Genomic DNA, 17,005 nt, shown 5'->3' on the forward strand with positions numbered 1-17,005 from the left:
AAGAGGTGTTAATTACAAGGGGAGTTCAAACATGCAGAGAGAGACTTGTTAACTTTAAAAAAAAAGGAAAAAAAAGTCAGATTAACCAAATCTGTGTGTTTCCCCCTGCTGACTGAAGTCTCCTGGAAAGCTCTCGAGCTCTATTACCCCACCACCCAGCCCACGGTCGGCCACAGCCGCCTGGTTTCTAGCAGGGTGCACGCACCTCTCCTGCGACCTCACTAACAGCCGTGCAAAGAAGTCACCCGAGGCCGATGGGCGGCGTCCAGCTCCCCCTGAAGCGCTCAGTCTGCTCTCCTTGTCAAGAAGCCAATACCTGTTAGCAGTGATAAAAATGGGAAACTGGATACCTACCCAATTCTCCTGGCCCTTGGAACGCGTGCATTCTGAGACACTACATCCCTCTTTCCATCTTGGCGTTACCTTTTTACCTTTTTCCTTTTTTTAACAAGCTGAAACATTTCCATTTCTGCTAACGGGCCGAAATCCCTCTCTCACTTAAAGCACTGGCAACCTTCCCACTGACTTCAATGGGAACATTCATCTATCTTTTTCCCCTTTCTTGGCCTGATGTTCGAAACAGCGAAGCACTTACCACTCACTGAATTAAACAGCATCTCTCAGGGTTCAGCATATTTGAGTATCTGACCGTGAAGTCCAAAAGATGCGTCTGTACATAACCCCAAATTTTTACTGGCTTGTCGAGTTCACATTGCGACTTAGCAGTAGTTTAGCTGGTTGAAAACTGGGGGTCTCAGGTTCAAACTAGCTTCATTTTGTTGTACCTCTAAGTGTGCATTCCTCCTCAGCTTTTATGCAACGTCTGCATCGTCTTACAGGTCAAGTCAATGGAGCATGTATTGAACTTGTTCTGCCACCTTGGAAGAGTGCTAAGTATAACTGCAGAAATAAAGAAATACCAGGTAAAACAGAGCAAGGTTACCTTTGAACTAATGCCAGCAGAACAACCAGCTTCACTGCCAACAAATCAGAGAGCTAAACTAGTAAAAAACAGTAATATGAACTCCTGTACCTGTCTTAATGTTGTGCCTCTGCTACTAATAAAAACGGGTTTGAATGGTAATGAAGCAATCTGTCCTCTTAAAATGAACTAAGGGTTGAGGAAGGAAGCCTGCTCGGAGACTGAATGTCAAGAAGAGAATACAGTGCTTTTCAATAAAAAAATGAAAGGCTTGCAACTTTAAATTGAAAGAAAAGTGGTATGTAATGGCTCCAGCAGAAGGGCAGTATCAAGAGATAATATTTTTGAAGTTAACAATTTTCTCTCTCTCTCTCTCGTATCTCCCCACAACTTTGAAATAAAATGGCCCCACTCGTGTAACATATTTAGATTTCTGTTTGGGCATGTAGCATACAGTCTGCATTACCTGAGTACCAGGAATTAAACTGTTTTCCCCCTCCCCCCCCCCCAATTTTGCTGGCACTCGCAGACAGACAAGGCATTTGGGGTATTTCAGTACCAGCCCATCTCTAGTTATCAACAGAAGTTTGTGAGGCAAAATAGCTATTCTTATCTGTCCAGCAGCTGTTTCAAAGCTCTTTCTATGTTCATTCTGTGCCCAACTCTAGTCACTCCAAGGTCTATCAGATCTTCCTTTTGTAGATTTGGTAAATGAGTGCCATCTATTTCATTGTCCATAAATGTTTCTTTATGTTCACCTAAGTTTAGACTTTCCAACCAATCTGCCACATCTGGTTTAGTCCACAGGTGGACAGGCTTAGTTGTAAAAGGCTTATTTGAGATTGGCTGTTGTAATATTGAGGGAGAAGGAGACCTGCTGCGCCCTGTGGTCAAGCCAAATAAGTCCCCAGAAGGGGGCTGGCTGGGTAGGCTAAATACATCGGACAAAGTTGGAGAAGGAGATGAAGCTGAAGCAGAAGCAGTCAGAGGAGCAGGCATGATGTCTTTATTAATCTCCGTTGGTGAAACCACAGGGCTTGGAGCATGTCTTGCTCCTGAGGTCCTACTGTCATAGTCTGGGGACCTGCTCTGCAGTGTGATCGGCTGGCTGGTTCCAGGTCGGACAGTAAAAGTGATTGTTGTACTTCGTGTACCTGAGACAGTACTCATGACTTCCGTGCTCCTGAAATTGTAAACAGACGTGGAAAGTTAGATATATCAGCCACCAGCTGAAAGGCTGTCCATATCAACACGTGGTAAATACGGTTTTGGAATGCTAGAATATTTTCATTTTTTAATGAGCAATATCAGGTTAAAAGTACTAAGACAGTATCGTTAAATCTTTCCCATAAAACAACCATCAATGGTAAGCCATAGTTAAAAACAAAACCTTTGCTTACGAGCAGTTCAGAAAAACACCTTCCAGAGCACATTCTTCCTTTTTAAGGCTACACCAAATTAACTCATGGTTAAATGAGAAACGCCGAGTGGAATAAGCACACGGGCACTTTGTGCTCCCCATGAAGTGCAATCAGGAGTTGATCTCCCCTTCGCTGCATGGAGGGGTGGGATCCTTCATTTCAGTTTTAACCCACCAGTTTTACACACTGTTAGGTAACACAGCTAATAGTTATGGAAAGTATTGGAAGCATATTATTAACTTGGATTTTGGATCTTTGTGGATCTACTCAGTGAATTTCAGGGTATGTTTGCATTCCCATTCATTCACAGAGCATGCTCCACAAACTCCTCTTATTTCCCTTTCTGTTCAGCTGGTCTTTTCGTGCTTTAAAAATGAAACAGTCCTTCTAAGGTTCATAAAAGGACTTCCGTGCCCATTTCCTTCTACTCAGAAATGATACTTTGGCAGTTGCACTACAAAACTTAAGGAGACAAAATTCTTGTTACTGTGCATGCCCAGAGGTGATGTAGTTGCGATCAAGTCACCGGCACCTACCTCTTGCCTAAAGGAAATTTCAGATTGCAAACTAAGCAGGCATGAAACCTGCTGGGAGGCTAGCTCTGATGCCGAGGCTGACAGGGTGGGTGCAGGAGCAGACGAGTATGCTTTTGTCTGTTGGCCATAGAACAAATTTAGAAGCAGAAGATCCGGGTTCAGGTCTACTCATATCATAAAATGCTTAACTCCACAGCCCTTACTTCTCATGAGAAAACTCTGCCAGTCAGCGTGCGCACTTCAGGATTCTCCACTGAACCCTTGGGTGCCTGAAGCTCCGGAGTTTCTCACTTTTGAAACACCACTGTGCAGAAAATATCTTAGAGAGCCCAAGAAAGAGCGTGGTTCTGGAGCCCCCATATTTAAAGTGCTGTTATGGAAGAATCTGTGGTCTCTTCCTAAGTCACTGCTTAAAGATTTTGTGTTCAATGCCACCAAATGAAGTACCAAAAATGACCCACACAGCAGGGGTCAAACCCCACATCTGCTCTCTCTGAGGTATGTCCCTCACCACCAGGTCCGCTTTATAAATGAGAAGCCCTCTCCTGCGCCTCTGCCCTAGGTAATCATGACGGCTTTGCTCCTTCCTGCAGAGCACTGCGACTGCTGGGAAGGAGGATGGAGCGTGCAGGGTTATCCCGTCTCACTGGATCTGCTCCCCAGTGCAATACAATCGCGAACGCCCACGGAAGGGGAGTGACTTGACTTTGGTCGCCCACATCCTGAATACAAGAGAGGTTAAAATTCTAAATAAAAAGATGGTGGTACCAGCATTTCCTCATCATCTACCCTAACCCGCTCCCCTTGTGAAGTACTCATCCATTACCAAAATGAAGAAATGTAGGCAGCTAACCTGAGGCAATAACGGGCTATTAATCCCTTTCTCTCATATGAGCCTTGCTGCCGTCTTGGTAGTTCTGAACTGGAGACCTTCTTCAGTGTTTCCTTGGTTTGCTGCTGGCTGTTGTGAGCCCCGTTAGCCACATACTCCCCGCGTCACCTCTGGGGCTTTGGCACATAATTAACAAACCTAGACATCAGGTAACCTACAGCACTGCTACACTGAGATTCAGAGCGCGCTTGTGTCACAGCGAGGCTCGTTCAAATAAAGCTCCAATACCGTGTTATTAGAAAAGCACTATGAGTAACTTTTTGGAGAACGTACATGTTATTCACATGAGCAATCCCACTGATTTCCCACAAATTGTTCCGTATATTTCAATGGGAACAGGGGGATCTTTTTGCGAGTTGAAAGATCGGTACTTCACTTAAAACACAGTAGGAACAATACTTTTAGCGCTTACGTCTTTGTAATTTAACAAAGAAAGGAAACACTTGGCAAGGTTTTGAGTGTTTCCTGTGATTCGTTTGGAGCTTAATGGCTCTCATTGTCTTCCAGGACTGGAGCTAAGCGTTCTTACAAATAAAAACTCTATGGCAAGACACTATTAAATTCTACTAACCAAGGGGAGCAAGTTATTTCTACCTGCTTTAACTTAGCATTAGGAGTCTCACACACTTTAATAAGGCACAATATGATTTTAAATCAACAAAAAACCTGCTTGGAAAAAGGCTGGGATAATGCTGTCCTAGTGACTGCGAGAAGAGCCGGCTGAGTTTTGTACAAACGTGGAAATGTCTCCCTATCTCTTTACCTGCAATTACCCTTTCACTTAACTTTCCTGTCTTGCAAATACTAGAAATGATGGTTTTGTATTCACACCCATTGTGGCAATAGCAAACGGATGATGAAAATCTAGCTCCTATTATGCTAGATGCTGAAAGATCACTTCTGTTACTTGACTGACAACTCCAGGCTCAGCGTACACCTTCTGCTTTGTAACTCAGTTGTGCCGCATCTTCTCTGTATTGTTCCTTTCATAGACTCCCTGCCCACCCTTGTTCAGGAAATCACTGTCACGGTTCCAGAAGGTATATTAAGCCACTAAAAATCCCCCAAAGTAAACCGTGTGCTCTTAGTTTAAGTATTCCTTAGACTAGTGTTACCTAACCTTCTCAGACCCACGGGCAGTAGTACTGGGTGAGCAAAGCAACACGGGCAACGTTGTACTTTGCTTTCTGTCAGCCTGGATCAAAGTAATGGCTTCGCACGGCTACAAGCAGTATTAAAAGTTCTGTGGGCATCTTGCTTTTTTCAAGCCGTAGGTTCAGGACTACTATTAAAATACATCTCTGGAACAATGATAAGAAAATTTTTTATTTTAGCTGATTAATGAGGTTTCAATACCAGCTCAGTTTAAAGCCACGTCAGTACTCAAGCTTTTATAAATATTAACCCTTTTATGCGAAAGCTCAGAGCACTTCATTAACATTAACAGACTTAATCCTACAGCAACACACCTTCTTCAAGAAAGTTATTAGTTCTACTGCACCCTTGGGAACACAGACGAGTCTGTGACTCAGTACACGTCCCCACTGCTGCAACAGTGGTCCTGTTTAGGACGAGTTTTAACCACGGCAACTTGAGGTCACTGCTGCCTGCAAAATTATTCGGCAACCTGCAAGACTGAGTTTGTGCTCGGTTCCCAGCTGTTGTGCTTCAGCCGGCTCCGCTATCAGCTCTGCAGCCTTCATGGCACAGACACAGCCCTCGTGAAGGTCACGCCAGTCTGCTGAAGCCCACAGTTGCATTTCCAGGCTTTCAGTTCGAAGTCTTTAATTCCAAGATTCATTTTTTCCCTTTTTTTTCCCCTTCTTTCACCTGCCACATCAACTCCAGCATGTTATAGAGACTGCTGTACTGTAATTGCAATCCAAGGAAAAACACACACGTATTTGTGTAACTCCTATGCATCCTAAATTATAATTTATGACATCTCCAATACAATCTGTGATGCAGATGATACAGCCTTGAAACCATCAGCCGTCTTGCATTTTACGGTTGATTGGTACCCTGGTCAATAAGGAGCAAGCGCATTCCAGCTGGAGAGCAGGCATGTTTTTGTTGTGTTGTGGCTTTTCCAGATTTTTAATAAGAGCAATTTCTTATGCCTTATTTGATCATCTGTTATACCAAACATATTAAATCTATATTAAACCTGCCTAAACCCAAATTTCATTTTAAAAAGGTGAAAAGTCTGAGAACTATTTTAAATAAAATTTGCTCTATTAGAATCAGCATATGGTTGTAATTTATAAACATTTGCTGCTGTAAGACTGCACTGATTGCAATGCCCATTATGTTGCCTCACATTAAAATCACAATATATAATTCCTGTGTCACAATGATGTGGCCTCCAAGTATAAAAGCCATCAACACAGCTTGCAGACGAGCAATTCTTTTAAATTTTAAATTAGATTTGCAGGATTCAAATTTACCGTTAACTTAATACCAGAAGCATATCAGTGAAGGATGGCACGCTGCAACAGCTCCTAGGAGCCTCCCATGTAAAAAACCCCAAAACCATCATGCTCTCACGGGAGCTGTTTTATCCTGCAACTCGAGAAAAGACTTGCTGTTTCTGACAAAGCTCTTCCATTGTGTCAGAGAAAAAAATCTTAACAACCAAGAGAACCAATGAGTAAAATGAGTCCCTATACAGAGGCACTGCGAGAAAGTAACTTTTTACAGATTTCTGAGAACGCACAAACCCCAAACTTTGCCTCCATCGCTTATAATATTTTTACTTTATTTTTGGATTGTCAAAGGAAAATTGCATGGTAGGAAAGTAAGACAATAATTGTCTGTTTTGGGGGAAGATTAAGAACAAGGGCTGATGTGATGACTGGCAGGATACAGAGCTTCTTAGAATAGTGTTATTTTAGTGAGAAGGATTGAGAAATGATTAGTGTCTGTTGCAGGTAACACTGTTCAGTTGGAGCGAAGAATAATCATTAAGGTCTGTGGGAGTCTGTTCAAGAACAACAGTTCCCATGCGAATGGCACAAACGTCTGGAAAACCGGCAGTAAGGGAATGCTGCTGCTGAGGGGCAGAGGACCAGGAGACGGCCTCAGCCCTCTCTCCTTGGAGAGCTGCAAGGAAAAGGGTCACGGGAAGCTGGAAGGAGAAAGGGGGAAACCCCACAGCTTCCCAGGACGAAAGACTCGACAGCGACGACTGCAGCAGATCTTGATTATTTCGAGGGCTAGTTTGTCTTTCCTCTGAGCCTCACATAGATATGTAAAAATGCACTAATCATCCCTCCCCACCCCTCCGCCCACCCCGAAACACCCTCCAAAAATCCAGCAGAATCTGGGCATATTTGAAAAATTGTGCCCCTTATTTAGTCGCTCAGACATAAGTTGAGGAATCTGGTCTTATGTGCTCATGTTATAAAAACATTTGCTGAACACTTCTCTGATGAAAGTGGCTTTTATTTCAGCTTGAGATGACATCCTATTTCTGGTTTTAGAATGGCTACCATTTCTGGATTAGGGTGATCTAATCCACGTCATTGCACTTTGTAACAAAGTCAACACCAAGATCACTAAAATGCAATAACAATGAGTGAGCATTAAAAAGAAGCAGAATGTGCAACATAGAATACTCTATGCTTTATGGTTGTCACTTACTTCATGGCACTTCAGCATGACCCTCTTCTGACAACAGCAGTCATGAGAGCAAATAAAAATGACAAAATGGAATGACTGAAACACTGCAGAAATTATTGACGAAGCAAGCAATCCTGTGAAATTGGCTGACAAACGGTTAACGAAATGAAATGAATCTATGGTACAGCAGTAAACTGAAGTATCAAGACTCGAGAATTATCCCACAAGATACGTATTTCATCATCTGCGAAATCCAGACATCCTTTACAATAAACCGAATGTAGGATCAGTCCCTATGCAGGACTCGCTACTAAGTTCGGTTCTGCCTTACCTGTTTGTGAAAAAATAGGAACTTTTCCAGATAGTCGTAAAAAAAATATTCAGAGATGGACAATAACCCTGGCCATAGGCAGTTTCACTTTTAAAACTTGCTTTGCCAACACAGTGCATGTTATTTTTCCTAGAGGACTTGATCCTGCATGGTTAAGCATCCTCCATAACTCCCACGTTTATAATAAGCATTTCCCACTACCAGGAGTGACGCCCAACCTGCCACAGAGGCCATGGGGACACTGTGCAAACACAGCTGGAGAAACATAAGCACCGTTTGAAATAGAATTGTTTCTCCCTATGGCAAAGCTGTCGATCATTTTGATATGGTGATGGTAGAGAACAGCAGCAGTTGCTGTTCGTTGTCCCTTATTAGTACACCGGAGTCGTGGTGGAAGGATGCTGCTTTCACTGGGGGCTGCGTTTTTATTCCGTCGCAGCCACTGGGTCTATTCTGCGTTAATCACGCTGACATTATTCAGTCGATCTCGCAGGCTTGCACTTGATCATTATGTTGCTAAGCGACTCCTGGGTTCACAGACAGAGCGAGCACTCCTCCCTTAACCTGATAAAAACCCCTGCATTAGTCTTCTCCCCATTTCTTTTATCAGCTCCATATAAAAGTCAGTAGCCTCTCAAGTGAATTTATAGCACTGCTGTATTTATAGCATCATGGTCGATCCTGCCATTATGCCTCCCGCCCTCCCCGCTCCGCTCGCTGACAGCAGAGCATCACCTGCCAAGCCGCGGGGCTCCCCCGGGCTGGGTTTTCCCATCTCTGTACCTGCGCATATCCAAATTCGGAAATGGGAATCGCGACCGAAGCTCATCGTTAGGGCTTTAGCGCGGGGTATTTGGGTCAAATGGAGCCCCGTATCCAAACACCCCCAACCTTTTCTGTGAGGAAGGATCTCCAAAATTTTGTAAAGTAAATGATGGCCAAAACTGGGAGTGGGATTAGCTCTGGTCTAGAACCTTCTGATCAAACCTTTTAATTAAACTTTTATTAGTACAAAGTAAGCAAGCACGTCCTTTCGCTTCTTCCTCTTTTTCCTTCCCCTACCGGTCTCCTTTTTCCTATCCCACGGCTGGTCACTGCCGCTGAGAAGCAGATGGTTTCCAGTGAAATGCTTCCATGGTCTATTTAAAAATCTTGAAACTCGGTGTCTCCGTAAGAACCATGGAGAACTATAAATACACCGTGTAAAATTATTGCTAAATCAATGCGCAGAGAAAAAAAGCAAGTCCAGGGTCATTTTTTAATGTAATAATTGAGAGAGAAATGCTGCTCAGTACTGTGGAACAATCTCTTCCTAATCCTCATTTATCAAAAACACGAAAGAAGATATTTTTATGGGTTTCTGTAGTGAGCCATTACCCAACTATCTACAATTTAATTCACCTCTATGCTACCCTAACGGGGCAGTTGCCATGAGTGAACTACAATTGTATGTCTACTGGCTGTGCAAAAGTAACTCCTAGTGATATTTAGAATTGCTATCTGGGCTGTAACTTCATATATGTCCCCACGAGCAAACATATATTTTTAATTTCATCAGGCTGCTAGTGCTGTGAACATAACCCAAGCGAGCCTGTGAACAATGTTCCTATTTATAACACTTCCCAATACTTCTCTCTGGCTGAAGGATATGAACAGGCGTACTCATTTTTTATCACTTTTCCTTTAGCAGAGCTAACGAGTTGTTCTTTAATTTAGCAGAATCCCTGCTTTCCGTGAGCTAAAATTCCTTGCTCCCTTTCTAATGCTACCTCACAGAAAAGGGCTACAAGCTCTACAACTCGCTGTCCTAGGCTTTACAGTATCAGGAAAAAATCAAGAAACTCTAAAAATTTTAGCTTTAAAATTTAAACATTAGCTTTAATACTTGGCATTTTGGCAAGATGATATTCCTTGGTCATAATATTTGACAGCTTTGTAAAAAATTGTGTCAGTCATGCAATTGGGCTAGAAAGGCTGTAATTTATTTAACTTTTTAAAAGATAAGGCAGTAAAAGCAGTAGAAAAAATGCCTTTGTCTGGGAAGCATTTACCATGCATCCATCGCTTTCATGCAGGCACCTTTGAGAACGGAACTGAAATTTAATGCAGACAGTTCAGGGCATAAACATACCTAGCACACCAAAAAGAAATCGGAGCATTTTCTCCACTGTGATAAATTCTGCTACTAGCCTTTTGCTCCCTCTTTCACACTCTTTATCAAGCTCAGAAATCAATCCTCTCTCATCCGCCCCCGGAACGTGGAGCTGGTTAAGCTCAGAGAGAGGGGAAGGTGCCAGCCTTGCTCCAGGGGCAGTCGGCAACTGGGCACCGGGGCAGCCAGGCAGACACCACCTAACAAACCACCGCTGGTTTACAAGTGGGACAGCTGCTCAATTTACATCTCTCTGCCTCACCCTTTTTAAGATGAAAAGGAATTGCCTGCAGCACCTTTTAAAACATACTTTTAATATCGGTAGATAGCTGGATCTCTTCTGCTGTCTTTGATTTATTACCTAGCTTAAAAAAGAAATCCTGAGTAACCTTTTCTGATCATTTTTAGTATCTTCAATTCACCTCATTTTCTGGACCTCAATTAAAAAATAATGCAATCATCACATCAGTTTTGAACACAGAAGGAAACAAAATACAGCCCTCCCACCTTCCGTTCCCACCGGGAATTCTGTGGAAGTGTCATTTTCTTCCACAGTCAAACGGCAGCCAAGAGTTTTGCTGCTCTATGCCACTGTCAACTTCTCTTATTTATTCCCTCACAGGTCTGTTGGTATTGTTATATCCCAAGATCCTCTCTCTAGTTTGCAAAGACGCCCGTTTGGGTTTACTTTTCAGGAAAGAAGCAGGATTTCTGTCACATTGAAATAACGCTCTGTGGGGTTTTGTTTCCAAATTGAGTCTCTGTATTCCATAATGAAGCCTATGTAATTTGCCAAAGCTGAGTTATAAGAATTCAAAGAGCTAAAGGACAGAAAAGCAACATAACTTTCTAACACTGTCCAAGTCAGATCTTTCTCTAAAATGTAACATATATGGGACTACTCTTGCTTACGTGACAGTTTGCTTTTCTCCAATGAAGTGATACAGTTGTTTTTCAAATTTTTTCCAGCCTTTATACCTGTTTAAATGTCTTTTCACAAAAAAGATGTATCCCTATTTGCTTCTACTTTTCATTTTCCTCTCAGTAATGATAACACTTTGATATATTTACAGTACATTGTAGTTGCTAGCCTCAGTTATTTTCTAATAAAATAGGGACGCTAAAGATCTCTACTGTAACCTGGAAATAACTATCAGTTTAAATATAAAAGATGATAAATAATGTTATACATTTGAAGCTGGAGGCAACACATTCATATGGCTTAAAAAAAAGACGATCAAGGTCTAGCAAAAATAGTATTCTTGAAGACATAAGAAAAATAATACGAAATGAAACGGTCAGAGTCATCTGCAAGACAAGACACGTAAATTCAAGCTTAGTGCACAAGTATTGATTTTATGCTTGCCTGAGGTGTTCTCACATGTACAGTGTTCAGGCGCTGTGCTAACTTTGTTTAAAGACTGTCTTCATCAGGTAGCCAGTATATGTTGGTTTTCTTGTACAAGTTTTCATTGTATTTTTTTTTTCATGTATTAAGGCTTTTCCTGTACCGACAGCTCAATTTCTGCTCCACTTAGTCAAGTGTCACTGACAGGAATTCCAGAATTTCAGTGTTTTTCTTCCATCTCTTCATTCTAAAACTTGCATAACCTCCATACCTCCCTGTCACCAGTTCGATGACTTCCATCTTGCAGGAAATAATACAACTACCTGGCGCTGAGGCTTTTGATCACACTGTTTTCGGAATGAGCAATCGTCTGCAATTAACAGAGCCACCCTTCCCCTAAAACCAAATTATCTTCATGCATGCAAAGAACGGTAGCTTTTCAAAGGCCGAGTTAGTTATTATCCAGCAGAATAATTCTAATAAAATTTACTTAGATGGTATCTTCTTTTAAAAACAACGTCAGCACTGCATTTCTGCAAAAAATGCATTTCTGTGGAGCAGTCCAGGCCGAACAATATGCAATACTTCAGTACAAGGTACATTTAACTGCTGTGTGTAAGGCCAAACCATTCCACACCACAAAAAGAAATACCTCAGGCTCTTAATAAAACTACCAAAATGACCTTTTTTTTTCCATAATTGTGGATTTCATGATATTATATCCATATTCCACACAAATGTGACTACACAATTATTTGTACGTTTACCCAATGGTGTCTGACTACTGTAATCACTTAAGTACCTTTCAGAAACCACGTATATGCAAATGTCTTGCACTGCACTACCAGGGATGCTGCTGCTGGGAGAAATAAGCCACCTCCTTGAACCTGTAAACGTCAGAGACTATTCACTAACAAGCATGTGCAATAGAAAGTAAGAACTCAAACCCCATAATACTAAGTTGTAGAGATGCTAAATTAACTTTTTAGTAATAACATGAATAGTGCAAAGTGATTTCAATGAGTGATTTTCTAAGATAGCATTATACTTCATGATAAAGTGGATTATCAGAGGCATCAGCATGAATCAAATGACATCTCACAGTGAATGTGAAGTAAACCTAGGCAAAAACACTTTTTTTACCCGTTTGGAGCCAAAATAAGTTATGGGACTGAACAAAAATTAAATTATTACCACATTTTAAAAGAAAAAAATACTTTAGGAGAAAAGTAGTATTTAAAAATAAATCTAAGTAACACATCAAAACAGTTGAAAGGTTTGTGGAAACTGTCTTGGAAGTTGGCGAAGACTGAGAAAGCTCCTATCCTATGGTGTGGACTACAGAAACGTTGACAATGTAGGAAATTCTTCCCCTCTGTACAGTTCTTTGTCACAGACTATTCATTAAGCAAACATGTACAATAAAGAATACATTCTTTTTTAATCTATGTGATTTACAGGGGAAGTTAGTGAAGGGATGGGAAAAAAATCAAGCCTTTATTAGAAAATTATTTGGTTAATTACATTTACCTTGTACTGAGACTTGCAGTTTTTGTTCCAGTAGGTGACTCCAATCCTTCCCCTGGCTTTGAGGATTTCTCTCTGTTCATTTGCTGGAGTATTGAGTTCAATTCACTAATAACATTAGCCTTTGGGCCTGAGAGAATTGGGCTTTTCACCTCCGTCACGTCACCCCATAGCTTAGATGTCCTTTGGGGAACAACTTTAGCCATATTGGGCTGTGCACTGATCGGAGGTGGGGGCGGAGCGGGAGGAGGAATAACAAAGCTGTCTACAGTTTCTTCAATTAGCGCGTCCTTGTAAAGTGCATTGCTTTTGTTGATTATGGGCTTCATTTTTGGCTTAGGAGGTACTGGGGGTTTGTCCACCAGAAATGTTTGCCCATCTGCATAGACTGTACAAGTATCCACGTTCTCACCCCCTTCCGAGGACAAGGTAGAGATGCTGGACACCGTTGAGATAGTGCTGGTTGTCTCTAAGTGATGGTCACTACTACTTCGACTGTCTACCTCCTCAATCCCAGAGTCAGTGACGTTATCAAAGCTGTCAGGGGGTGGCAGAAAGGAGGCAGGCAAACAATTTGAAAGACCCACTTGCTTTTTACTGTCTAAGGAATTTGTCGACTGGCTGGGGGCAAATGGCGCGGGTGAAGGTGTGCCATTTTTTCTTTGCTTAATCAAGTCTGTTAGAGCCGAACCGGGAGCTGCGCGGTCGTCAGGGATATCAAAGCTGTTGGCGAACTCTAAGGGGGGTGGTAGTGGCTCAGTAAAAATAAACTCTTCATCGATATCAACTGATGCTAAGGGTGGCGGAGGGATGCGGAACGGCAAGATGACAGGGTCATCGACAGAGCTCGCTGCTACGATGGTTTTGCAGGGAGATGCCGGTGGCTCAGGCTCAGCAGGCACGTTCAGCTCACTTTCTGCTTCCTCGCTCCCCTCTGGCCTCTCTGGCGGGGAGTTTTCAGGGTTCGGTTCCATTTCAGCTCTCTTTTCCTCTTCATCTTCGGGCGTATCATCTGACTTTGCTGTGTCCACGGTATGAACCATTAACAAGCCAGCTGACTTTTGCTGCGAAGTATCCACAATGTTTATCAACATGTTTTTCTTCTCCTCAGCTTTCTTTTCTTTCCCTGCATCTGTTTCATACTTGTTCTCGGTCTCCTGCCGTCTCAATGGGCCACGAGTATTTTGCCGAGTGACAGTAGCAGTAACAGGAAAAGTCGTTTCAATATTGGGTCTCAGCTTTGTATCGATGTAAAGTGGTTTATTAAGGTCAGCTTTAACAGCGTCTCCTTTGCCTGGAATCTGCTGTGTTTGTTCTTTCATGGCTCTGTCCCTGGCAGAGAGAGCGAGGGCTAGTGGCGAGTTTGGATCTAATAGCTTTCCTGTGACCGGGTGAACGTAATTATCTGAGCTGGATGCATTTGTGGACTTAGCTGCCACTGTACTGTTTTCAGTACCTTTCGTTTTGGATGAAGCATTTAATGTCCTTGAATCACTCTGATTGCTGGGTTCACTGCTATTAAAAAGATTTTCAGGCTCTCTAGGTGCGGGAATCGGAGATGGTGACATAAGCTGTCTAAAACCATCTTCACTACTAAACATTGCTTCATCGGTAAATTTAGATTGCCTCATACGTGGTGTTGGCGGTGTTAGTCCAACATCCTCATCTCCTAGGTCTGTGGAAAGGAAGGCTGGAGAATTACGCCTTGCTTCCAGCCTCTTTTCCCTGTCCCTCACTGCTCCAGCAATGGCTGCTGCAAACGGACTGCTGACACCTAAGCTGTCGTCGGGTCGGAGTTGCCCAGGTTGCTCTGAAGACTGAGGATCGATTTCCATGCTGCTCCCTTGGCTGCTTTTCCCACTGCTGCTGGTGGATGGCTCTTTCACAATAATTGTCGGGATTGGAATAGAGCAGGTCTTTTCTGGACTGTCTTCAACATTGGATTGTTTCACCAGCATCCCCTTCCGCCTCGCTGGTTTGGCCGGCACGTAAACTGCTTTGCTTGCAATCTTCCCAACCTCAGAATATGGGTTTTCTGGCATCTGACCCCTCTTGTTCCTGAAATTTGCCTGAGCTGCGGCACTCCGACTGTACAGGTCTTCAGAGTCCAGAGAGTATCGGTCCAGTTCTCGTCTGTAATAGATCCCTTTGTCCCTTATCATTGTTCCCACATTCTCAGGCCTAACCAAAGAAATTTTTGAACCTGAATTCTGATTAAATGGAGGTTTAATAGTTCCATAGCTCCTTGATGTCGGGGATTTGGGAGAGTTGTACAGAGAGGGAGAAGGTGGTGGTGGTGAAGGAGGTAAGGACTGTGGTGGTGGTGGGATATCTTCAGAGGTGTCAGGCATTGAAAGACTTCTGGTAAACTTCAGCATCGGAGGAGCCAAAAACTGCCGTTCTTCCTCTGTTATTCCTAAAAATCAGAAAGTATATTTAAAACCCTGTCTTCCACTGGGACCCCTCATATTGTATTATTTCTGTATCCAACCTAAAATGCCAGGGTGCATTTCCCATGACATGAGGCATATGCAAAATTATGAAAGAGGTCTTTTGGTTGATTCCTACCATAAGCATTCTTTCTTGTTGAACTTCCAGAGACCCAGATGCCAGAATTAAAAAGGATGCTACAGAATTTTAATTAAACTGACCATTGATGTGTAGGCAAATGTTTTGGTTTTATGTATCATCAAGGTAGCTGTAGAGAAGCACATTTTCTTTGAAAATTACTGAATGGGGAAGACATTCTGTGCAGAAGAGTAGCTTACGCCTTGCTCTAGCACTCTATAAATGCATATAATAATGCAACTTAGAAACCTAATGGATTTTTAAGATGCATTTGAAGCTTAGCAAAGGGACTGTGAAGATTCTATTGGGGAAAAAAAATCATAACGTTTCATTTCAAAAGATGACATTATATTATTACAAATACAGCTTTTAACATAAATAAACTGGATAATATTGCAATAATTACATCAGCATAATGCATTTCTAAATTGGTAAGTATCACTACAAAGATTACTACCAAGAACAAAGCAAGCCCAAATTTGGTCTGCTCTTCTTTTCTCTTTTGTAAAATCATCTATTGTCATCATTTGGAATGAAAAAGGGGTGAATTTTATTCCATTTCATCAATAGGGATTCCTTTGTAAACTACACAGCATTACGCTTTTGCCTCGATAACAAAGAAAAAAGGAATAAAATTTTGCCCTAGATAATGCATTGCAAAGGGCTTATACTGATCTTTTTTTTTTCCTTCTCACTGCCTTTCCTTGTTAGAGGGAACATTCTAGAGAAAGGAATTAAATTATAATTCCATAATACTTGCCTACTGCCATCAAAGCAGAATGTGGAAATTATATCATCTTACACACAAACTTCTTTTCTCATGAACTTTGTATAAAAATTAAACAGTCATTCACTGAGGTAAAGATGTTGGAGAAATATGCTTTAAGAAAGAAGCAAAGTTACTAGAAGTATGTGATTAATGCACAAGCAAACTATACATGAGAAGCATTTTACCTATAGATTTTTGTCTTCTCATTGTACCCCGAGGTATACCCAGAAAAGGACCTTGAGGACTCCCTGGTACAGTGGGCGTCATCACAGCAATACCCTGTCTCTCATACATGGACTACAAAAAAGCAAACAAAAAACCCCACAAGCATTAAAGCATGCAAGTCTTTCTCTCACATGTAAATAACTTCTGTCATATCTGCTAATCCACTGTCCCTTTTACTTAGAATTCTTATGGAAAAGAACAAATTTGGTATTTTGGGGAGGAGGTGAAGAGAAAGGGAAGGCTGGGCTTTATTTACATGTCATTAAAATGACAACAGCTGTAAGTGGAGTTAGCTGAAATTATTTACAAGGCAATACGTTAGGTTTCCAGCACATTCCGTGCGCTGTAAGAAAAACGAAGCATGAGCAATTGCATTTTGTTTCATTCACTTCTAAAAACCCAGCCACACTCTGCACAGGTATTAACGTTCACTCTGCACCAAGCTGTATGCTCTCTTCACTTCTGAAGAACAGACCTGCTCTTGCACCGACTCAGGTTGTCTTGCGCAAGGCTACACTGGCAGTCAGCATCTCAGCGAGGAACTGAGGAACGCCACCTGAATCCCAATGCACTCAACTGCCCCTCCTTGTAGGTCATCACAAAACTATTTGTTTTCTGCCTCCTAGAATAGCCTGAATTTCCTTCCATCCCAAGCTGCTGAGAACAGCAAAGTGCTTGTTCTGTCAGGACCGA

At 42.1% G+C, this 17,005-nt stretch overlaps 1 protein-coding gene across 1 annotated transcript in view; it reads right to left on the reverse strand.

Annotated features, from left to right (window-relative positions):
• Positions 1-461: 461 nt before the first annotated feature.
• The window catches only part of SHANK2 (SH3 and multiple ankyrin repeat domains 2), a 325,234-nt gene continuing 308,690 nt past the window's right edge, over positions 462-17,005 (reverse strand). The window contains exons 21-23 of the mRNA XM_009286552.1: positions 16,252-16,384; positions 12,754-15,166; positions 462-2,105 (exon numbers count right to left, since the gene is read on the reverse strand). Of these exons, the coding sequence (XP_009284827.1) occupies positions 1,532-2,105; positions 12,754-15,166; positions 16,252-16,384 (3,120 nt within the window). The 3' untranslated portion in view covers positions 462-1,531. The remainder of the gene's footprint in view (positions 2,106-12,753; positions 15,167-16,251; positions 16,385-17,005) is intronic.

Source organism: Aptenodytes forsteri, unplaced genomic scaffold, assembly GCF_000699145.1.
Source record: "Aptenodytes forsteri isolate BGI_AS27 unplaced genomic scaffold, ASM69914v1 Scaffold252, whole genome shotgun sequence".
Taxonomy (NCBI): domain Eukaryota; kingdom Metazoa; phylum Chordata; class Aves; order Sphenisciformes; family Spheniscidae; genus Aptenodytes; species Aptenodytes forsteri.